The sequence below is a fragment of the Caloenas nicobarica genome, chromosome 4 (genome assembly GCF_036013445.1).
Source record: "Caloenas nicobarica isolate bCalNic1 chromosome 4, bCalNic1.hap1, whole genome shotgun sequence".
NCBI classification, from domain to species: Eukaryota; Metazoa; Chordata; class Aves; order Columbiformes; family Columbidae; genus Caloenas; species Caloenas nicobarica.
Genome location: NC_088248.1, coordinates 44,652,342 through 44,677,295, shown reverse-complemented (window position 1 = coordinate 44,677,295; position 24,954 = coordinate 44,652,342). Strand labels below are relative to the sequence as shown.

Here is a 24,954-nt window from a genome sequence, read left to right as displayed (position 1 = left end):
CCTTATTCCCGATTAATTCAGTAGAGGCTAACCTGTGAATGAAAGTTCTTTACACGGAGTCTGTTAGTGACCATACTGGACAGAATTAACCAAATAATTGATTTTTGTTCAGCAGCAACTTTAAAATATGAACACAAACTTATTCTTGATCTGAACTCTTCCATTTTGACAAAACAGAGTGAAGTTTCACACCTTTATTGAAAAGCGCTTTTTAAACCAACACAAGTTTGTGAGGCAGTTCATGTAGTTAATGGTGCATTTCTCACGGAAGACAAACTGCGTAAGAACAGTCACCTAGCTGCAGCTCACCTTGGCCTACTACTTTTCTATTTTCACCTAAAGTTTCTTATTCTTCCTTTAAAAACAAAAGCATACAAGTGAAAATAGTTATCAGATTTATTTAAACCAGATCTAACTAGAATATCTGTCAAATTTACTCCAAAATGGGTTATCTGAAAGTAACAGAGAGCTTCAAAAATTCATTAAAAACCTCTGAGTGGCATTTAATGAGAATATTAGGAGGTTTCAGTCTCAGGGTACAGGACACCTCTGGCTCGATCAAGCTTTGCATTCCATAATCATAAACTTTGCACACAATATAGAAATGAATGAGTTAATCACTCTCACCCTTAATCTTGTAGTCGAGATTTCAGCCTTCAGAATGTCAGGGTCATACTTTGTGCTTGAAGAGGAACCTGAGAATACTTAAACAAAAAAAAAAAAAAAGACAAAAAAGACAAATATTTAAGTACTTTTAAATCATTAATTATTCCCTTCCTCAATGAATCCACATTGATCTAAAACTACAAAGTGCAGAAACACATTTAATACTTTAAATATATATATAGCCTGTTATAGAGTAGCCAGCATTGCAGGATGGATATAACCAATGAATAATCAAAATTTCCCCCTTTATTCCCTTACCATTATTTGGTATCTCTCCTCCTTTGCCTGTCCCAGGATCCTAAAGTACCACCTCATTCTCCCTGGCCTTTCCCTTGCTTTCTGTTCCCACTCTTCTAGCTCAGCCATCGCACGATCACCTCTTCCTGGAAGCTGTACATTTCTAAGGGGATTTCTGGGAAGCAGCAGACTTATTCAGAAGCCTCAGAGGTCTGCCACTCAGTTCCTCCACAGCTGTACACGTTACTTTTATCACACCATCTGCTTCTGAGAGAGATGTTTGGCCAACAACAAGCCTCTGACAGCACTTTACTGCATGCCAGTTCCTTGCCCAACATTGTAGTATGTACCTCTACGTGTATCTCTACTTCGCCCCTGATCACTGCACACAGGCTACAAAATCATTGTATGCTATTCTCATAAAGCAGCAACAAATTCCCTCCTTGGTCTGTTGCAGATATCTGTCAACACAGTTGGGTCATTGCAGTATGCATCATGAGGTGCAAGAGGTCCTATTTACTTTGAACCTAGATTTGGCAGAATTTTGTTCTGACAAACTGCAAGAAAAGTAGTTTTCAGAGCCAACTGTTCCAAACCAGGGCACAAAGGAGTTCAATTGTATAAGCGAGAAGAGGGCTCTCTCCAGCAGAATATCTTTATATATATTTAAAAAAAGAAGTAGGGATGATATCTCTATAAAAGCCAGAGTACAAGGTGTTCATAGCAAACCTTGAAAACTCATCTTAAAGAGAAACAAGACCCCCTGCAAGGCGCAGATCAATGAAGTTACATTGTATTCTCTACTGTACTTACAGCTTGTACGAGAACTTGATTTTTCTTTGTAGGCATCATTCAACCGTACGTACTCATCCAGTGCAAGTGCCAGCCTCTGCTCCTTCACCTGGTACAGCTCTTTCTGAGTACTCAGAGCGTCCTGGGCTACCATAAGATAATCTTTTAACATTCTCTCTTGTTCTTGCCTCCATTGTTTCCTGGGATCTTCTATTTGTGTTGTTTCTTTATAGGAGAAAAAGAAAGGATTTAAAGAGACCTCTGCTGAAATCCATTGACAACTGAATTGTTTCTTTGCCTGTAATCCACAGCTATAGAAGTATAAATCATAGCTTGTCTTTGGTAAGCAGATACTCAATTTCATTTAAGTTTTTCTTTGCCACAATAGCATGTGTGAGAAAAGTATTCAAGGGATCAATTGCAAACCTAGCAATTAGGGTACAATAGGTGAATGCTTATGTAGATCACTCCTACATCTTCAACTTTGAATTAATAACATCCTAAAACTCAAGACAAAAAAAATTGCATCACAGTATTTGGAAATAATGGAATCAATACATTCTTTCAATAACATCTTGAATGCATTTCTGAAAAAAAATGAAAAGTAATCCTAGCTATTATATTTTTTCAACCCCCTCCTCCTCCCCACTTCATTAATTTTTACAGCCATATGTTATCTGTGTTTTATAGCAGTTCTCTCTCTCCTTTCCCTCTATGAACTTTCCCAGTAACAGAACTACCAGAATATTCACTCTCCAGATCATCTCACCTCACTTTACCCCGACCACAGCTAAGTATCTGAGCCAAGACAGAACTTTCTTTTGTGGTCAACAGACAGCGAGGGCCGCCCTCAGAGTGCACTTGGCTCCATTGAAGAGAGATGCCAAGATACACGGGACCAAACTGCCTTTTTGAGGTGTCTGCTGCTTCCCACTGACTGCCCAGGTAACATAAATGAGTGAGCTGGAATGGTCCCTTAATTCGCAAAGGGCTTCAGGTCAACCTTTTTAACTCCAGCAGCCGTGGCCACACAGGAGACAGAATTACATAGAATGTGTAGACAAAAGGATTAGACATAATGTAGTGATATATATTAAGAAAGTATGTGATAAGATCAATCTAATTATAGGTTTTAAGATTTTTATGTGGTTTTTAATGTATATGTCCAAAGAGGAAGAGTTAATGCTGAAAGTTCAATCTTATCATTAATACTTCCTGACTTAGTTCAGCAGTTTTTGAAGCTGTACAATGAATATTCTTCCTTTAAAGCTATAAATACAAAAACATTCTCATAAGACATAGCCATGAAAAGTTGGAAATATAAATGCAAACATGCACCACGCTGCATTTTCTTTGTAAATTACATACTGTAAATCTACATAGACCAGAGATAAAAAGCGACATCCAGTACCAAAGTATTTAATCGCGGAATATTTACTTCAGAATCTTTCTGCCAAAAAAAGGAGGAGGAAAGTTTATTCTCTGGGTCAGATTTCTGCCACTGTAGTTCTTTAAATTGCTTTACAGTGAGAACCAATGCTGGGGGCCGAGGGGGGTGGAAATGGAATGTGTGGTTGAAGGCATGGGGGGGAAAGAACTGCAGCACAACCAACCTGATTGCTCTCACCTGCAGCTGAAGTGCACTCCTGGGGAGAAGGCACTCTTTCAGCTCCATAGATGAAAAAAAAAAAAGATCTTGTAACAGCAAAGCTAATCAGGACAGGTTCTGGTTAATAACAATTTCCCATATTGACTGACTACCAGTTTTTCAAAAGCCTCTTTTTTTGTGTTAATATCACATAAAACAAAAGACAAGCGAATAAAAAGGAGCATCACATAAAACTAATCCTGCAGAATCCTGAACTGACAATGTATGTGGAACTATTGATGCTTTTAAAAAAAAATAAATGTACATACCGAACCCATCCCCCCATTTAGAAACATGACAAGCCTTTGCATTTCTGTTATACTTGGTAAAGGTATTTCTTAGACGTACAAGATGGATACATAGAGAGTATAAATCACATAAGCCCAAGTGCACTGCATAAAAGATTAAAGCAGAGAAGCTTTATACACAGATGGTTTTCCAATAATCCCAACAAGAACACTCTCTCCCAAAAAACTAACTACAGTTACGGACACAAAAGCATATATATCGAAGTTTATAGCCACCTGCTCTTTCCCACAAAGATATCGGGTACACAAAGAAGCAAATTGCTCCCTTTTCTCTCCTAAATGGTCAACACATGTCCCCATCTGTGGCCGCTTATTGCTGCTGTACTTTAACACACCTCCACATTCACAGTTATTTACACAGGATAAGAAGTGCTGGTATCCAGAGGTGTCCTTTTCTGTGAAGCAGGATGAAGAACATGAAGCAGGATTCTCATGGGTCAATGATCAAATAGGATAAAAGCAGTTATGCTGGTTTTTTACAAGAATGTAATGATGTGATTGCGTTTTACGAGTGCAACCAGCAGCCACCAAATAATCTCAAAAGATTGGAAGGTCTCATCTTCAAGCACGTTGTAGGTAATTGCCTTGTAGGTTTTAAGGGAGGATTGCTCAACATGCAGCCCAAAGACCAAACGTAGCCTGCAGAGTCCCAAAATGTGGCCTACAGATGCCCTGCCCTTGTGACTGCAAGAGAAGGACAAAGCTGATCAACAGCAGATCATTTTGTACTGCTGACAAATACAATCAAACATTTTCTTTTTGCTTCTCCAGACTGCATGTGCAGAGCAATACTATGATTACATGAGCTGAAATCTTTTATACTGAGAGTCATAAATGAGTTAAAGGTGACCCTGCATTTTAAAAATTGCACAGCGTAACTGCAGCGTACTGAGGTTTGGGTATTTGCCCGTGTAGGTACATTGACTGGTCAAATTATTCTCAGCTATTCTATCTGCATGTATTTCATTTTGGAAGGAACATTTAGCTGGGAAAATACATAATTCTGGAAAAAGCAAAGCAGTACTGGAATGACTATCACAGAATTGTTACTCAACTTTTACCAAGTAGAGAAGGCTCTGGAGTATTTTTCTTAAATATTATGAAGTGGAAAACTCAAAAAAGCATATAATTTGTTTGGCAAGTTGTTCAGATATATGTATATCTATAAACGCATGCCTGTGTAGCAGCACCATCTGCTTGTTCATCTCTAATTTTCAGTTGTCTCAATTTTAATGAGTAGGTTTACCCCACAGATTAAAAAAAAAAAAAAAAAAAGGACAACTATGGATAATATTTCTGGTACTGTAATGCTGCATTTTGAAAAATATGTTCATTTGAGCACATCCATCTTCCAAGAGCCAATAAAAATTTTTAAAAAGCAGAGTTTTTTCAAAACCAAATATTTATACTTCTCAGAATAAAACCTCACAAAGGTAAGGGTTTTTTTCCTTGGACAAGAATGTTTTAAGCACCTGCTGTTAAGGTCAAACTTGTATACCCAAGAATATTATTGGGATAGTTACATGCATATCATTGAGGGAACAGCTTGCTGAACATTTCAAAATGAGATGTGAAGCCCTTCATGCTTAAACCAAAGAGTGCGATTTAAACCGCGAAGAACATCCAAACAGTTTCCTACCCTTATTATTCAACAGCCGATGTAAAACAAACTGGGAGATCTCATTCCTTTTTTTAGGGCACATAAATGTTTCCACCGGTGACTGCAATAGGATGCCTTACAAGCTTGTCTGCAGCAGGTACTAATCATGCAACAACAGATTGCTTGCCAGACAGACGAGAAGATGTTGCTTCTGCTGGTCAGGTGAGGAGTAAGCGCTGGTTGTGAACACCAGCCAGAGCTGTGGCTTGTATCTGTTCTAGAAATTGCTAACTGGACTTCAATCGTCAGCAGTGGAGAGCGAACAAATCACCGAGCGCAACCTCTCCAACACTTTCTGCATCACTAGATAGTTAAATTCAATAATTCAGTTGTTTCTTGTACAGAAAATGAAAAATATATACTGGCTGTGGTTTTCTGTGGCATAAACTTACATATGAACTAAAGGAATCCCCTTAAAATGGATCATTAAGCAACTTAGAGATGTACATCAGGCTCTATCAAAAGCACTGCTTAGACTTAAAAAAAAAAAAAAAAAATTACATATCAACTTTCTCTGTCCAATCACAATGATCCATATTAACAAGATGAGGGGATGGTGGTGCACCTAATATTCTGGTTACACATTCCTAACTTAACTTGTTTTAGTGTCGTTTGGCAAAGCCACTTGCAGATCAAAATTACCCAATTCTATTAAGAGATCTTGATTTAAAACCAATTGACTTAACTTTAAACAAATTACTGCAAGTGCATAGTTAATAGATTTATAAAAAATTATAAACGAGCAGTTTATTTCCTCCTATTTTTAAAGATCTGAGTGACTACCCATGCTGGGGGGAAATTCTGTGAGACGGAAAACACTTGAGGTCTCGCCCAGCAGGACCACACAAGCTCCACCCAGGGACGTTCCTGTGCACCCAGACGATCGCAGCCCTGCAGCGCAGAAGAGCGAGCTGTGCTGGCTTTAATCACACTGCCCCTGCAAAATGCACCCTTCCTGGCTCTCTGCCCGCCAGGCTTGAGGCACTTAAATTCAGCGAAGAATTTGGCCCGAACAATAATTCAAAACCAAAATGCCAGGACTGACTTTACGCCTTGAGAGTTTTGTTTATTCCTTTGGCTAGAGCTTGCTTCAAGGCCATCAATGTTATGCACGCTCTATGTAATTATACATATGTATTATACATAGGATACAGACAATAGTCAAGTATGCCATTTTTTAAAAATTAGATATTTTCATATGTTATGTTCCTGTCTGCTATCAAGAAGCTCTGCTAATTCTTTACAGTCTACTTGAACAGAAGGAAACTATTACCTTATCAGCAGTATTTCCCTGAAGTACATGAAATTAAAATCCCACTAGAAAATCCCACAGGGAAGGGAACGGCTCCCTGACGCCCTGCTGCAGACAAGAGAGAATTGGACATTTTACTACAGGATTAACAATATGTGGAAGCAATAGTTTTCCAACATCTCTCCTTGCCAAATAAAACAATAGCATTGATTGGCTCTAGAACAACCCACATGTAAACTGTCTTCGGTCAGACAGGTTGCATTTAGGCAACATAATTAGAGAACAAATACTCTCAAGGGCTCCCACTAAAAAAAAATGCCGGAGATGTTAGATTGCTATTTGAGGATACATACATGGCAAGAGGAGACAAAATTGTGACATTATACTTTTCACTCTGAAGAGAGGACTTTCATCTTTTTAAACACATGACTGTATTTTTCCAGTTTGCAAAGGTAGGAGAATCACCATCTCAGAAGAGCAACTATGCCAAGGGAAAGCGTTTGACCTGGTTAGAAACAAGGACCAGAGACCTAAGATCTGTAAGGAGGAAAGCAACAGGACATTGTGTGCCACAGCTGGAGCTGCTGTAACAGCCCTCCTTTATGGCAGCGATGGTTTCCACCATGTCACCTCAACCCAAACTCCCCAACGTTACACGTTCACATGTTCTGTTTCACAGAGTCTCCGGCACTCGCTCAACCCAGCACAAAGCACTAAACCCACCCAAACACTCACTGGTTCCAAAAGGTAACATGAAAAGAAGATACATCACATTCTGGCAGGTTAGGTGAGTTGTGCCATGTCACCAAAGATCCAATGAGCCAGTATAAAGGAAGAAGAAGAATCCAGCTGGGGAAGGAACTAGACATCCTTTTTTCTGGCAGCAGCAAGCCCATTTATGGATCTGCTTATCCACTAGAATCTTAAATATGGATCTACCCATCAATACCATGCACCTTCTCCCTCATATACAACTTACAGGAAAGTTTCCAGACCTGGAAACCAGGGCTACAAGACAAGAGGTGGCAAAACTGCAGTGGCTGAGCCCTGAAAAGAGGGTGTTTCTGACAGCTGCAGAAGCGTGTGGCCACACAGCCGGCTGTGCTCCGGGCTGCACCATGTCACAGCTCAGCCAGGCACTCTGTGTCAGGGTGGCAATGTCTCTGCCTAAAATAGTAAGTGGTGAAAAGATAATTCCATTACACCCGATGTCTCTAGTTATCTTGCATAATAATTGCAGGACTACTACCTCCAACCAAACAAAATCCCACTTTCAAGGGAGTAACATAGGCTGCAAAACCCAAAACCAAACAGCTAACTATATCCCTCAGGATCACCCATCACCAGTGCTTCTCCTGAACCCCAGTGGCTGAAAAAAGCGCACAAGCTCAATCCAGACTGGTTTTTGAACAGCTCCCTGTGCCTCTGCTGTGACAGGATTACATCCTGCTCCACAGAGGTGGTTTGAGAAGGAGGGGATACCCGGGAAGCAGCTTACCGCGTGCCGAGGGCAAGCCGAACTGCGCCAGCTGCAGCAAAGGAGAATCAAGGTATCAACAGTACCTCGCACAAAAATGTTTCAAGATGGTGCAAACATATAACATCAGAAGAGGAAAAATGGTGTCTGCTATCAACCACCACCGAATAACGCGAGTTAGCTTAGGAGTGGGTGGCGACAGCAATTTTATCAACAATGTTACGTAATCCCTGCGGATATGTTTATTCTACAAGTATATCCCACGTTTCATGATAAACAAACTGGCTTTCAAATCTCCAGTACTTCTTGCCTGCAATCAGAAAAAGATACACTTAGGAAAAAAAGAGTGCAAATATTACTTCATTGTACTTCAACTGGCGTAACAAATATTGCAAGCAATTAAGATGCAAGTCTTAATGAACAGCAAAGGAGCGAATGTACCGGCACCAGTTTCAGGGAGAATAACCAAGTGTTACTGACTAGCTTAAGGAATGCACTTTATTGTTTACATACCAGAGGCTTTCTGAATGCCTTTTTTTTCCTTATTGCTTCCCCCTCCCCCCACTTTTAAAAATACTTACAATTCATATTAAAACAAAACAAAGCAAAGCATTCATAGCCAAAAAATAGAGGAAGAACTCTCAAACAAATATTACATAATTTCAATTTGTTCAATAGGTACATAAAAATAAAGAATAGCACATTACAGAGACAGCAGTTTCAATAAGACCATGCAGCCCAACAAGATGACATATACAGTGTCTTAAAAATGATCTAACACATTGCTGGATACTCCGAGAAAATCACATTCTACTATGTAATAAGATGGAATATGGGTTCTAAAGAGAGACATGGAGGAAAATTAGGTTATTCAGAGTATGCTCTCAACCAAGCTCTCTACAGTTTGTTTCCTGCCATGGAGCTTGCACACAAAAATGCCTCCTCTCTTCCAGACACTTTCTTCACTTCTCCATGAAATAATTCTGTGCTTGAATTTGAGTAACGAGAGAAAATTTTCCAGCTACACTATGCAAGCATGAGCAGATTTCCAAGAAATATTTATTCAGAAATTTTTACGAAGAAATATTGAAAATGTTATCCTTATGGCACATTAGTTTCCTCTAGGTATTGGGTAGCATATGCTTATATATTTCAGTCAAATGCAGTAGAAACTCTGAGCATTTTGCTGTACATTATCCAGTAAGTAGGTAATGTTCTACTGCTATGGCTATCAGAACTGAGACATAAGAAAAACATACAAGTATGATGTTTACATAAAATTCAGCAGCTAAAATCATCTTTAATCCAGAGCCTTCCTTGCTCGAGCCCTCCTTCTGCAGCCAGCATGGCTCCAGATTACCCTAATCCCTTCTGGTAGTCAGGGTGCAGAGAAGATACTTACCTGTAAATAAGATTCAAGATAAAATATACTGCTCTTGGGTTTTCACCATGTGTGTTTGCTGACAGTAAAGAGGCTTCACAATTGTTTCCCACATGCTTGCATGTCACCACTTGCTTAGAAGACAGTGATGGGTCGTGGGAACAAACACTGCACATTTATGATCATGATACATCATTTGACTCCCTCAAGTTAATGGTAACTGCTGACTCAAGGTGGGATTTTCAGATTTCTCCCTTGTCTGAAGCAGTCTGGCGTACTTTCAGAGATGCAGATGTACTACAGTCCCAGGCTGGAGTAGAGAAGAGTCAGGCTATCCACAAAAAGTCCCATGTCAGATAAACCAGTTCACAGGTGCAAACTGGCTTGAAAGCCTTTAAGATTACAGCAAGAAATAGAATACCTGTAGTTAAAATATTGTGTTACGAGTGTCAAATGGTATAAGTAAATAGCTAGGCTTTGAACTTTTCAGAAGATAGAAGCCAAGTGGGGAAATGAAGACCTCCAATGAATTCTATGGTCAAGCTAAGCAAAGACAAATCCCTCTACCTCTATGCTTCCTGAAGTTTTAGCATCACTCTGACCCAATTTTCTTTTTCTTTGAGGACAAAACAGTAGTAGAATGCAGTCCCTGGGAAAAGTGAATTCATGCTTCCAAAGGGGACAACTAAAACTAAGTGTGGAGCAGCTGCAGAAGCAGAGAAGGTAGATGTCTAACTCCATTTTGAAGAAAAGTTCTGGGGGTGGAGGGCAGGGAGAAAAATCATCATATTGAATACAAAGTACAGAGTGGCAAAAAGAAAGCAATTGTGATGGTCTGAAATACTACTGGGCTAGGAGTAGCTGTTCCTTCCCATCCTTATCTTTTAAATTCTGTGATTCAGTTCCTGTTACCTTTGTCACTAAACGTTGCTAACAGCAGAGTACGTGTTTTATAGGATAACTAGACCAATGCAATGAAGAAAACCACTTGCCTGGTTATTCCTGAGCCTGAAAATAAGAACTGGAAGGTGATAAGTTATTTAGGAAGACGTAGGGTGCTGAAGGCAAGATGGAACTTGTTCCACCCAGCTCAGGGTTCCCTCAGACTATTCATGTCAAGCCAGAAGTAGAAGTTTCCTTTTCTTGCTCCCATTAGCTCCACAGCTGTTTATCTACACACATCCCATGCAACAATCTGGATCAGAAAACCTGAGCAGCTGTGGGGAACGACAACTCACACACGTCAGGAAGCTGAGTGCTTCCCTGTTGTCTGCATTTACTGCACATCCTCATGCTGAGACAACGTGGGAGCAGGAACCAGAGCAAGTGATGACAGCTGCTTCAGCTGCCACCACCCTAGAAGTGCACCTGGAAATCACAGCCTCGGAGTCAAAGCTGCTTCCTGGCAAACCTGTACAGATGGAGGTTCAAGGCTGTCATTTCAAAATACCGTTAACCAGTGCTACCATGAAAAGCCGCTGTCCCCTGTCTCTTCCACCTGACTGTTCATTCGCATTCCCAGGTCACCTTCCCTCTCTTGATTGCATAAATAGGGGTGTGGAAAGGAGAACAAATATCAACTTTTTTTTTCCATACCAGATTAGTTTCAACTCGAATCAGCTCCCTGATCTGATTCACTGTCTGGCCATGCAAATGTTCATGCCAGTATAAGAAAAAACATTGCAGGAACAGAACAAAAGGCCAGAGATAGCAATAGAGCAGGACCAATTCTTTCAGAGATTATATCAGCTTAAAAGTGTTTGCAAATCCAAGCTCTAAGAGCATAAATGTTTGCATCTTAGCCACTTAACGCCTGATGTTGAAAACCCTGCAAAAGAATTGGAAAAATGTGAAAGTGATGACTTTGCCTGTAGATATACAAAATAGAGTAGTAGGTTTGTGTTATTTTTAGTATTGCGTTGAGTTCCTGACCATGTTATTTAGCAAAATTAGTAAATGTTGGCAAATTGGACAGCTGAAGTAGATGAATACATGAGTATATACAAGCAATAATGATTGTAAGAATGAATAGTGTAAGGTATAAAAATTTTTCACTCTCCCAAATCACAGTAAGAAGGATTCCGCACAAAAGGAACACCCCAGTCCCTGACCATCAAATAATATCCCTTCAGTCATCCTTCTTACAAAGGGCGCTACTGAACCACAGGGTAAGCATTTAGGTTCTTATGGTATTAGCTACCCACATCATATGCACGTTCTGCCTTGCCAGATGGCCCATAATCTGGTCTCCCTTGAAGCTGAAAGCATCACATTAAAACTCTTAATTGGGGTAATACATTCAGAAGGTAATGACCTCAGTCAGTGTTTCTCAAAGCACGTTACCACATCCAAAAGAATCACGAGAAAGCTCTAAGACAATCAGTAAGAGCTAGGAAAAAACAAAAACAAACCACAAACAGTGTGTTTGAAAAAAAACCACCACCTCATAAAAATATATAAAATTATAGAAAATGTGTGATGACAAAACCAAACAAATTACACTTAGACATATTGACACCAAAAGCAAGTTCCTCACGTCTACGGGAGTGTTTTACAACTGCAGACTGCTCATAGCCAACTCTTACCCTCTGTGGAGGAGAAAGTGAGTTTCTCCCAGCAGCTAAGGAAAGCAGGCTTTTCTCAGGTTTGTATGGGAGAAAGGAAGGTAAAGGACTGAGACAGGTAATTACATGGATGGGGAAAATATTTATTTTTATTAAAAATATGCATTGATTTAAATAATTTTTGAAGAACTGACATTATAAAAATTCAGTAGAATTTTTAGAACTTCGCAAGGTCCAGCCTAGTACTGCTTTCTTGAAATCAGTGGGGGTTTTGCCAATATCCGCCTTCACGAGGAGAAGAACAAGTCCTGCGCTGACCACCAATGGAAATTCCATCCTTAACGTTTTCAATCTTCAGTTTTTACCAGAAAAGGAGGGAACCACCATGAGTAAGACCTGAATTTACAGTGTATTGCGCTAAGGTCCAGCCTGCTGCCCATGGCTTATTGGACGGGTTTAAGAAATTTAACATTGGCCAGTTTTAGTACAATGGCTCCAAGGTCCTGAAGACAACCCGAAACCTCACAGTCGTATCAAATGTAGCTTTGCATAGAGGCACACAGTAAGAACAATAATGGGGGGGGGGGGGGGGGGGGGGGAGTACAGATAATAGAGAAGCTGTTCAGAATAATTCATTATGGGATGCAAGAGAAGAGAATCAAAATCAATGGGCCTTCCCTCAAACATTTTGCTGAAATAAATCCGGGCAGAAGGCAGTGAACATGAAACGTCTCTAGTCAGCTCTCCCTACTTAATACATGGGAGCAGATTTCTTCCCAGGGCACTATCCCTCAAGCTGCCATTTACGGTCCTAGAATTCCACATCATCCAACCTGTTTTTCAGGCATCTATCCATCTGGTCCTTCTCTTAGCAGTGCGTGCAGTTTTTCTCCCTCACTGAGCTTCTTTGTCCAGTAAAAGAAAGAATTAACAAAATCAGAACTGATGCAGGTAAAAGAGTAAAGGAGTCTTCCTCATTTTAACATACCCATTGTCCTGACTGAGAATTTTAACAGTTAAAATCCAAAAAGCGTAGCCAACACATCTGAATTATTGCACTGCTAATAAAGGAGTAAGCAGGTGCAAAACTCGCTCTCTAGAAAGGCTTTTTCCCTCCCTAATTATTAGTGACCTCCATACCAAAGATTTCAATAGCATCAAAACAACACATGTGCTCCAGTCAGATGAAGCAGAAGTTATAAGCTCCACACCTGGCACATCAGGCAAATGATCTGCTCATAAAACACTTCGGCAGTTTACCTGCCATTAACTCGAGAGTACTCTCACCAAAACACTGCAAAATACAGCACACAAAACCTAAATATACCACTTTACAAAATAATAAGTTTCATTTAAATTGCTACTGTAACGGAAACCAAATGCACTACTGAACAATGGATGGAAACCACTTCAAGTCTATCAAAGTATACCACTTTGTCATCCATCATACACAGTAACATAACATAAACAAACCTAGCTAATCACACTTATTTGGCCCAGCCACAGAAAGACATGTAGAGATGGATGGACACAACTCCTCTATTAAGTAAAACATCAGTGTTTGCAGTATATTAACAAATGTCAAGAGAATTCTAGGACAATGCTGTCCAAGCCTCAACAGTTTACACGTGTATGAAGCAGAACTTCACTCCATCAACAGCTTGTAGTGTTCAGGAATTCACCTTCAATGCACAGAAATAGCATTTAACCATAAGGAAAATATTTAATCCCCTCCTTTTTTTAAGGCAACAAAACTAAAAAGCTGAGATTTTTAGAACTGACAAAAAGTTTTGAGCATGTATGGAATAAAAGAGCACACTTATCAGAGTGACGAAGAGTAGCAATCTGAAAACACTTTCAAAACACCCAGAAATGTGGATTGCCTGCTCAAAATTTTATAGCTTTAAGTTTTATAGTTTTAGCCAAAGCAGAAGCTAAAGACAAGTTTCCTTTTATAACAGCATTTAGATTCAGAAGCAAATCCTTTTCTTTCTTCACCTTTTGAATTCAACCAGGTATGTCCCTAATTTTTTAAAGTTCAGAAACGTTTATCACCACACGTAAGATCAGAGGACTCCCATTGCTATTCCAATAAAGCAGGGCTATAAAACCTCAGCTGAGGTTACTGGATGGGATTCAGTTCAAGATTAGGTGTTTATCTGCAGGTGGTTCAATAAGCACAGTAGATGTCTAATGTCTCATTCTGGTTACCAGCATCCCAGTCCAACCCAACCAAAGGAGCCCAAATCAGTTCTTCTTCAAAGCAGTCACCCAACCAGGCAGCTACATCACGCTTTACATTACACAGACTGTATTGACCATATACCTATTGACTGAAAAAGCAGCTTAAACATCTCAGAGTTGATTCACTTGCCCATACATTTCAGAATGCCATAGGGTAATGAGCCTCATCTCCACCTTTGTTCCAAAAGACCACTGGTCTCTTACCGTCCATGCCATACCTGCTGAACTCATGCAGCTGGCTCTGCTAATCTAAAGCATCTCAAGTGGCCACAGACACCTTAACATTCTTTAAGTACACAGCACTGCTAGCACAGATGCAGGCACCTATGTTCAGGTATTGATCTCAAACGGAATTTGTCAATTAATATGGAGTAACAGACGCATAAAAAGTAGATTAAAATGCTTTCAGGAATATATTCATTTCAATAAGTCAACAAGCATTGTATTTCAAATTTTGCTGTAGTTTTTTATGGTTTAGACATAATTCCCATGCAAATTAAAAATATATGTAAAATCAGATTTAGTCATTTTGTATCAGCGGATTTTCTTGTATGCCTTTTACAAATAGCCCTCACACTCCATACTACCTTATCCACAATAGTTCCTTTCAGTAGTGAGACTGAAGCCAGTTTTTGTTACTCATACAGACTCTCTCTGCCAGTGTGCATTACTGAACATTTAATAGCCACCAAACATAATATACTTTACAGATACCAATAGATGTAAACTATCTTTATTTACTACACATTACATGGACTTCTTCCACAGCAAAAGATGAAGAGTCATAGGAATAATTTTGAGCCAGGTATAATACATCTGCAACCATCCCCAACAAACCCATGCACACGAATGGGGTAATTTGTCCACTGAAAATCAGAAATTGTTACTTTAACTACACTTCTCTCACAATAATTTTTTCTGTACTCTCAGTCATGCTTTAAAAGCTACTTAGGAAAGTCTAAATCATGATGAGCCTTCTTATATAATCAATATGGTGAACTGAAAAACACTTACGGTTGACGTGATCAATATAGTATACGCCAATCTGAGGATCATATGCGGCTTCCCATCCCCACGGTAGTTCATCCCCAACACAATCCGCGAATGACAAGGGCTTTGTTAACCTAAAATCAAAGAAACAAGTTAATGGTATAGCTTTTATCTCTTCCATACATATGTTTGTTATCCATATTAATACCTATTAAGACAGAAGCTAAAAAAAGCAGGGAAAAAAGGGAGCAAACTGGTTTATCCCTCTTGAAGTTTAGGCTTTAGGTTTGTTTTTTCCCTATTCCTTCCTTCTCAATTCATTAAACCTCCCAGTGACCTCTAGAGAGAGACCAGGTCTGTAGTAAGCCAAGCCTACATGTTGTATCCTCTCCTGCTGCTGCCATTCATTTTTAAATCCGGACACGGCACTGCTCTGAGCGAGGCTGCTCTGAGAAGCCTTTGGAAGCCAGGACGACACACACAATCAAACTTTGGCCAGGCTGTCCACAGCACACAGCGGACGGAACACGGATACCCGTGTCAGAGTTCCCAGGACACGACCGCTCAGAGGAAGTGTCAATCATGTAAAAGCAACAGCCCCTTGGTAAACCTGGTTAGTCATGTGAACCTGTGCCAACTACTAGGCCACATCCTGCTGTGAAGTCCCACCTCAAATTACATTACAAATGTCGATTTTCGTAAAACATTTCATAAACTGAATTAAAAAAAAAAAAAATCAAAGTCCAATGTCATCCTTAGCCTTAATGTTATAACATTAACTCAAAACACAGGTCTTGTAGTTCAAGTAGTAAAAATATTTGAAACACCATCTAGCAGAAATCATAACAAACTAGCATAAACATGCCCAGATGGTATCTAATAAATTCATTTATAACTCTACATAAGCATTCAACTTTCATCAAAAACACACACCTCACTTAGCAACAATCACAAGACTTGATTTTTAAACTACCTCCACAGGAAGGATATAATCCCAGTACTATCCTGGCTTTTCATCTGCATTCCACACCAATTTATTTTTAATCAAATACTGACTTTTTACTATTATAGCTCATTCTGTAGGTGAGACCACTGACCACTCTGCCCATGTGGATGTGCTGTCCAGGTGTTACCACCTGTCAGAAATCAGACACCATGAGAATGAATAGCAGCAGCTCTCTCATCCCAGACATTCCATAAATTAAAGTGACACTAAAAAAACCTGGAAAACTAATTGAGTGACTTACTCTGGACCTTAAACAAAAGAAGAGGGAGACAGAGGCCCCAAAATACAGGCAGTACTGGACAAGTTCTGCTCTGCTGGATCATGCTTGGACATTGCAGCCTTAAGATCTGAACTATGTCAGGAGAACTGCTCCTGAACAGATTTTTAAAACACAAAAAGGTTTGTACATAACAAGATCATAATTACTTAAGAGTGTTACATCCCTATGACTCTCTTTTTTGTTCCAGAGTCTTTCAGTAACACAAGATTTTTGAGTCTGATGTGGACTTTTACAGCAGAGCAGCAATCAGCACAGGGTGATATTAGACTGCTTTGGGTCCTCAGAACTGTCCCGACATAAACGATATTTACTTTCAAAATACATACGGCAAATGGATGAGATTATCATGACATGAAGACAAGTAAAATGCAAGAGAAAATTAGCAAGACAAAAGTTGAAAGCAAAGAGAGTTACGAGATGTAATTGGAAAGGAAATAATACCTGAGAGCAAGGACTGAAGGAATCTTGTCTGTGTGAAGATCATTATCTGTGACACAATAACCTATGATAGACAGACTGCCATTACATTCATTAACCGTGACCCAAGAAAAATGAGGTTTATTGCACCATAATAGAGGATTAAGTGCTGTGTCTCAGGGCACTGATATTCTGAGGTAGTTTATAATTATTTTTCCGTTTGTAGTCATCAATTTACATGCTCTTAAAGAATGTTGATACTCTAAAAAGGATGAGTTAAAAGTCCACATTTAGTATACTGTAAAGTACAATTAGTTAACAAAAGGTGGGGGGGTTTAATACATATCATTAAGATCAAGTATTCTCAGCTATGGGCACTTTTTTTTTTTAACTTTATAGAACTCCTTCCAAGTGAAGACTAATTTATTAGCATTTAGCTCATATATAACATTTTTATCTACTCAACCCAATATGGCTGCAACAGTCCAATTTCAGCATATGGATAAAAGTGTACTCCTCAGATCAAGAGAAAAAGCAGCTGGCACATGTAACAAGAAGTAGCTACTTTTAAGAAAACCAGGAAGAATTCTGTAATTCCATTACGTAAACAGTATGTAATTGTGCTATTGCAAATCACTTCACAGATGCCCTGGAAAACACAGGAGACAAATACAGCTTGCAAATTCAGAAGCTGTATTGCCACCTCGAATCCACACTTTTCTTTAACATTTTCAAAACATAAAGTTCAGCTAAGATCTTAAAGTGTAGACTCTACACTGATATATGTGTTATCATTAACAGTTGCTATTGCAGCTCCAACCATGCCTGTAAGAGTCTGTATGTGCATCTGAAGTTGATAAAGAGGCTGATGACACCGTAAAATGGGAACATAACTACAGACTGATGGATTGTCAGTGCAATACCGTTCACTTTGGACAACTTTGTGCACTTTCTTGCTTGCTGTACTCCCTAGACCACAAAAATACAAAGAAAGGTTTCTTCCTAAGATCAGGGTCCACAAAAAGTAAGAAATTTATTACATATACTAGTGAATGCTATCTTTCTGTCAAGATGTGGACAATCCACTGTATTATTTCACACTTTTGTGATCTGAGATTATCAATGTGCATGTTATTAAAAATCTGTATGCATATGTATGTGTGTGTATATATACACACACACACTATTTTCAACACATTGTTCTATGCAAGAGTAATGCTGCATTCTTGCTCTGACTCCTTTTTTCTCCAGAATCCACTCAGGATTAAATAAACTGTAATACTGAACCACAGGTTACCCGTGTTATGGTTACGACTTTGCTTTATCAATAGGTAAATCAGGAATTCAGTCTTCTCTCTCTTCTAAAGTCAGATGATACCAGCACCACTGACCTCCTCGGAATACTTCAAGACCTGATTTTATCCACACTCTGAAGGACTATGCGAGTACAGCTTGACATGTTTTACTTAGATAGAATTATTTGCATCAATTTTGTAAGACTGATTTATTGTGATTTATAACACATGTGGTGGAGGGTGTGGGGAAGAGAGAAAGGTTACTGTAGGTGGATCTCAGAAAAGGCAGGGGGAGAGGGAAGAGACACAGAGGGGAAAAAAAAAAAAAATCGGAGACTTTCTCAATTAGAAAGGAAGAAAATGCAGGTTGGTAAGAGGTACATAAACACCTGAGAATTATGAACGCGTTCATCTAAATCTCTTTCAAAACTACTTCCAAGAACAACTCCTTTGCTGTGTGGTGCTTGACCTACAGTCAAGACTTGTAGTTTTGAATTCAATTATAACTGGGGTCAATGCTCAACTTCTATAGCAACTTCAACACGCATTTGAAAACTTTCTCTAAAACTCAATTATCCTCTATCTAAATGACCTCATGTTCTTTGCCATGTAGCAAGATCTTGTGTGGCACTTATATGAAGTGTTGTACTGATTAAATTTCACACCCATTCATTCTCATATATAATGATGTACATTACATGTTATTTATATTCTCTTACAATGCATTATTACTTTTTCTAGACAGAAACTGTTCTGAAAAATATACCTCTTCTCCACACTCTGGGAACTGAGAAGACAAAACACAAGTTACCATTAAGATGTGCAGGAATGAGCACCTATTAAAACATAACAGAAGCAACCCAGTGATGGAAGGACCACATGCACACCTACCTGGAATCTGGCTCATTTAACTACATACGCCATTAGAGAACAGTGTACAGTTGACTTACCAATAACACAATACAGCAGTAACACAAAAAGATTCCTCTGAGCACTTCCTCACAAATATTTTCAGTTAGCACAATGACATAGAATCGAAACATGTGATCGGCATCTGCTAATTTCTCATTTTGCAAAAGGACGACAAAGTATTTAATTCTTATTTTGGTCCAGTAGCTCAAGACCAGCAAATGTTAAAATTTAAATCAACTGATCAGGGAAAGGAATGTATAAATAGAAGAAGAAAAGTGCTCTAAATTCTTCACTAGAACTCCTCAATTCAGTGCTCAAGTTGAATCTTAAAATCAATTCAATTCCTACCCAACTTTCTAACACAATAGACATTGTGACTTTGAAGGATCTATAAACATGTTTCTAATCCCATCCCAAATATACTCCCAAACACGGATTTTACTCACTTTAGGCACCCAAGACAGATTTCTTACATAAAACTCAGGGGTGCAATCGATCTCATTAACTTCAAAAGTTAGTTATCTAACATGAATTACTCCTTTAGGTTCCCTAGAGAGTCTGGTTCAGCACATCTATTTAAAGATTGATCACACTGAACGTTTCCCTCTATTACTAGTAACTACAGAAGGAGTCTGAATGCAATGCTCCTTAGCATATACAAGGTAACTAAATTTAAGTAGGATGAATACTATACCAGGCACCAAAGTGCATATAAAATGGCAAAAGAGACCAAGCTCCAGTTCCACGTTGCAGGTCAGAGTTAAAAAGAGGCACTACTGCTCCCAATGGCTGAGCTCGGTATCCATTAACACCATGAAAATTACATCAGGAAGACAATTTTCTCTTCTACAATTTCCAGTGGCTAAAGCTGCAACAAAATGAATTTACTTTTTATTAATAACACTGCTGTCACTTTCCTAACTTTAAAAGTAGTGACTGGGCCATTAGTCTGTAGAAAAGGGCAGAATTTGCACGCCCATGAAGCACCCTTTTACCATATTCTTTATTCGTTCAGTTCAGTAAGCTAGCAAAATCCCATGCACAATCCCTCCCTCCTTCCAAAAAGCTCATTCGTAAGTCTGTTGACAGGATTTCAGCTTCTAAACACCATGTTCCTAGCACAGTAGTGCCTCCCATTCAGATGCTGGGCCAAGACATTATGTACAACCTTTGTATTGCTTAGGTACATTCTCTTTTAACAAGGGTATTACTAAGATATACTGCCACTTTATTACAGGTATTATTTTGAAAGAGTAACTAAGTTGACATCAGTACAACATTAGAACACATCAACTAAGGAGTAGCATGGAGGCAGCCCGTTTTAGAGTAGTGGTGTAAAATAAATAAATATAGTAAGGTCGTACATCTGTTTACCTTGTTCACAAGGTGTATGCAACAAAACCTTAACAAGTGTCTATATTTAGAAGACAGTAAACGTGCGTGTTACCTTTTCTACATCAACATAGAATTACTAAGAAACTAAGAATTACTAGAAACTAAATATCACCCCATTCTTTAATTACGAAAAATTCTCAGGAACGTTAAATTATGCTGCTCTATGCCTAGAGCCACTAGCATGTGCACCATTAATCTGCTTGGTTCGTATCGCACATACTGCAACCAACAGGACAGGTTTACAGGCAAACATTCCCGACCACGCTCCCGGCATTTGCACGGAGCAGTCAGCAGTACATAAATAGTACCATGCCTTCACCTTTTTGCACCACAACTGCATACTCAAAAACTAACTGCAGAGAATAATGTCACAGCAGAGCTAAACACTTTTAGGAGACAAAGATTTATTCACTCCATCAGCAAGTATTTCCTGGATACCTTTAATAATTTTCACTTGTTTTCCAGATTACAGCTCATTTGGCTCTTGGTAACAAGACCTTGAATACTTATAACAGGCTGCAGGCCTTAAAGAAATATATTTCTTGGGTTTTAGAGGGTTTTATTGGTAAATGAGAATGTACACACATGCAGTTAGGGCATTATACTAAGACAGGTACATAAGGTCACCACCTTACAGCAACACATAATGGCTGGACGTTATTTGGGTAGGTACTACTGAGACAATGGGCTCTCACAACTATTTTACAAGTTCAAAAAGTTGGTTTCCAGTACTGAACTTGTAGTGACGGTGGTTTACATCATCTCCCATATTACAAGACAGCTACAGGTTCATCCAGATAGGACTAGACTACATTCAATGATGTTTCAAGGAACGTCTAAGACTAAAAAATACATTTCCCATTAAAAGGCTCATGTAACTAGCCAGCAGCCTAGGTGAACACAGTATTGCGTTCAGGAAGCACACAGATCAAGCAGAAATTAAAATCTAATCATTTTCTGTCCTCATAGGCTTTGGGGTTTTTTTAAACCTTGTTAGAGTACTGCATGAGCAGCTTCTTCTCTGTAATTTAGTCAAAGTACTCCAGCCCTTCCTGAAGACCAGCTCAGAGTTTTGTACACTGAACCACGGCACACAACCATGCACCATATTCAGTAAGCGCTGCTTAGAAATAACAAGCTAGTACCTCACCAACGACTGGTCTTGAGCACAAGCACTAACCACAGTAGAAAACTGTACTCCATTCCTCAAATGTTTTCCAGGAACTACCCTTCTTGTTCTAGTTAAACATTTAACTGCCAGGGCAAGGATGAAAACAAACCACCCAACCTTTCTGCAAACCCACCACAACAAAAAATCCTAAATTCAATATATCGACTCATCACTTATTAAACTTGTACAACACCAAAAACCAGAAATCTCACAAACATTCTTAGTTTCCAATATCTATTACAAACCTAACAACTTTAAGCCAATACAGCCATGTATTTACCAGAAGAGATGCATTCTACATTGGGAGGAACAAGTTCTTTAAACCAAAAATCTACTTATAACTGCAAAGAATGAGTCCACTTATTTTAACAGCAGAACAAGTAAGTTTCCAAAAACAAAACCTGAAAACAAACATAACTGAACAACAACAAAATCCCCCTACATAACAAATGCTATCCCTTTAGATAAATAGAGGACATCTAGCTGGGGTTTTTTTGCCTTAAAGGGACAAGTAAAATCTGCAGTAGTAGTGAAGCAAACCAATCTCCAAGAAAGTCACCAAGTAACCAAAGGGGGGGGAAAAAAAAAAAAAATTAAAAACCCCCCCAAACTTATATGGTAGAACACACACAGTTTTCCCCAAAAATGTCCTCCTACTTCACTTAGTTTTGCAAGTATACTGCAAAATCATCAGCAACTAAGTACTTACAATATATTAACAAAAAATACTATATTTTTTATTTCTTTATTTTAAAAGACTTATTTTCAATGCTCAAAAATCCTACACAGCCACAAACTCCCTAAGCTTTATGCAATACAGAAAAGTTAAGGATGGAAATCTTCAGGTCCTCTAAAGAACTTGCCTGTCCTCCACGGAAAAACACACAAAACAGGGAACTGTTGTCCTTCTCACATGCACACACATGAGAGAATGCAAGCAGAGGACACACAACTTAAAGATTTCAGTACCGGAGGCAGAAGATAAGGGAAGGGGAGTGGAGGGGGAATGTGCCGCCTTCCAGTTGACCATCAGATGCCATATGCATTAGCTCCATGTCAGCTCACCCTGCCCCTTCACAGGTGCTTCTGAAAAGGCACATACACCAAATAGCCCAGAGCCAGGAGGGGAAGAGTGCTGCTGGGAAGGAAGGGACCCACACCCACTGGTTGCAGGACCAGGTCAAACTGCCTGCTGGCGTGTTTTTTTGTTTCCTTTTCCTTTCAATTATGATAAAAATGTTTTGGCCTTCCACTTTACAATTACCATCAGTGAAGGAAAATAGGCCATGTTGAACACAGCTATACATTTTACTACATCACTTTATCCTTGAGGGTACTGAAAGGAATCAAATATTTAAGTGACAAGGAGAACCAATATTTTCCAGCTCAGCATACTAGCTATTTGTTTTTGTAGGGCAAATCCCCCAACCAAATCACTACTTGTAATTTGTATATCCTTTAAACATTGCCAAGTTCAATGCAAAGGTGACATTTTGAAAGGTTATGGGTGAAGGGGGAGCAGAGGAGTGGAAATGGGTTAATGCCATGCGTGTTTTCTCCTGTGTTTTTCTTTGACACAGCAGTTGGTCCTGTGCTGGCCTGTAAGCACTATAATATTAGGCACCTGGAATGTGAGGAATGTCTGATAACCATACCCTAGCACAGGGGTAATTCCACAGCCATAAACCAACGACACGACCTTTGAGCTTTCCCCCGGAAAGCTCAAATGCAGTGACATTATGAAAAGGCTATTATGTGCAGGGCTGCTATAGGTTATTTGTATATACATGGCTGTATACTCTTGATAGAGGGAAACCATGTTGTCATCAATGGAGAACAATTAAGACACTCAGCTATGACTTTTAACCTAAAACCATGAACAGCATTATATTTTTCCAGTAATTTTAAGCGCTCCCAATCCTGCAATCTCTACATGCAAAACAGACTTCAAAATGTTTCCTTTACCTGTCTTGTACCACTCTGCTTCTCATTTCACACATTTATTGTCAAAGTATTCCTCTAAAATACAAATATGTACCCTTAGAAATATACAAGTAAAAAACCAACCAAACAAAAATAAAATAAACCACCAAAACCACAGACCCAGTCAAGCATTGGTTTGTGGAGTTCAAAAAAAGGCATAAACTCTGCAATAATTTCCATATGCAAACAGGAGAAACGTCTGTCCCCAAAGGTTTACCATTTAATTGAAGCATGGTATAACAAACAATGGGAGGAAAATGTCCATAGATTGGAATACTTTATTAGAATAAATCAAAACTGAAACACTTACAGTAGAGAATTTAAACATTTATTCTGTTATTTTGGATGATTTGTCAGCTTGGCTATCTGTCAGGCACTAAGTATCAAAAGCAGTGTTCATGGCAGATAGTTAACTACTATACGGTTAAGTATAGGACATTTATGTAGTGTGAAAATTAAGGCTCAGAAAGAGAAATGCATTTCCAAGAAAGAACACAGCCAAAACCAGAGAAGAGTCATGATAGCTAATGTCAGCATTCAAAGATCTTCCCTGTCCCTGATGTTTCCTCGTCCTCCTTTCTGTAATTTCATAAAGACACTAGTCCAAATCACCCCACTACTCACCTCATCAGATAAAGAAAATTATTTTGAAAATTTTGTGCTGCAAACTCCCCTTCACTCCTCTTGTAAACAAACACTTGTATTGCAAGGAACCTTTGGATTTATAGAGAGGACACTTGAAGATTCCCCTCACCTAACTCTGCTCCCACTGAAGTCAGCAGGAGCGTTACCAATTTCAGTAGCAGGAAACTTAAATGTGTGACAAGCACTTCTGAAAAGTACCATCCACCCGAACATCTCAAATAACCTCACAAACATTGGACTTCAGCGCTGTGAAGCACTCCAGCCAGTACTCCAATCATTCCAGAAGGTGGGAAGAGCGAACTTGAATAAACGCCAAGGTCACTGCAATTCGGCTACAGACCCACAAACCGCGCCCAGAGGGAGACAGCACCCCACTCCAAACATTATTCTCCATACTGAGTTCTTCATGTCCCAGTTTCTAGCTTCTCATCCCATCACTTGTTTTCTAGCTTCTCATCCCATCACTTGTTTTCTAGCAATTTTTAATGCATACTTCATTAAATCATCACGTGTTCTGCAGGACACAGCTAGATGAGAGCTCAAAGGGTACCCAGTCCCTTGGCCAGCCTCTGGGCACTGGGCAGCTCTATTTCCAGATGCTACCAGAGAAGGAGAAATCTTTAAAATGTAT

General features: G+C 39.2%; 1 protein-coding gene across 3 annotated transcripts in view; it reads right to left on the bottom strand.

Moving 5' to 3' along the window:
* Nucleotides 1-24,954, bottom strand: part of WWC2 (WW and C2 domain containing 2) — a 100,242-nt gene that overhangs the window by 51,242 nt on the left and 24,046 nt on the right. Inside the window, exons 2-4 of one of the 3 annotated variants that reach the window (XM_065633328.1) lie at nucleotides 15,244-15,353; nucleotides 1,717-1,920; nucleotides 628-704 (exon numbers count right to left, since the gene is read on the bottom strand). In XM_065633328.1, the coding sequence (XP_065489400.1) occupies nucleotides 628-704; nucleotides 1,717-1,920; nucleotides 15,244-15,353 (391 nt within the window). Of the gene's footprint in view, nucleotides 1-627; nucleotides 705-1,716; nucleotides 1,921-15,243; nucleotides 15,354-24,954 lie in introns of those variants that run through there. The other 2 variants (XM_065633329.1, XM_065633331.1) reach the window with 2 other exon arrangements.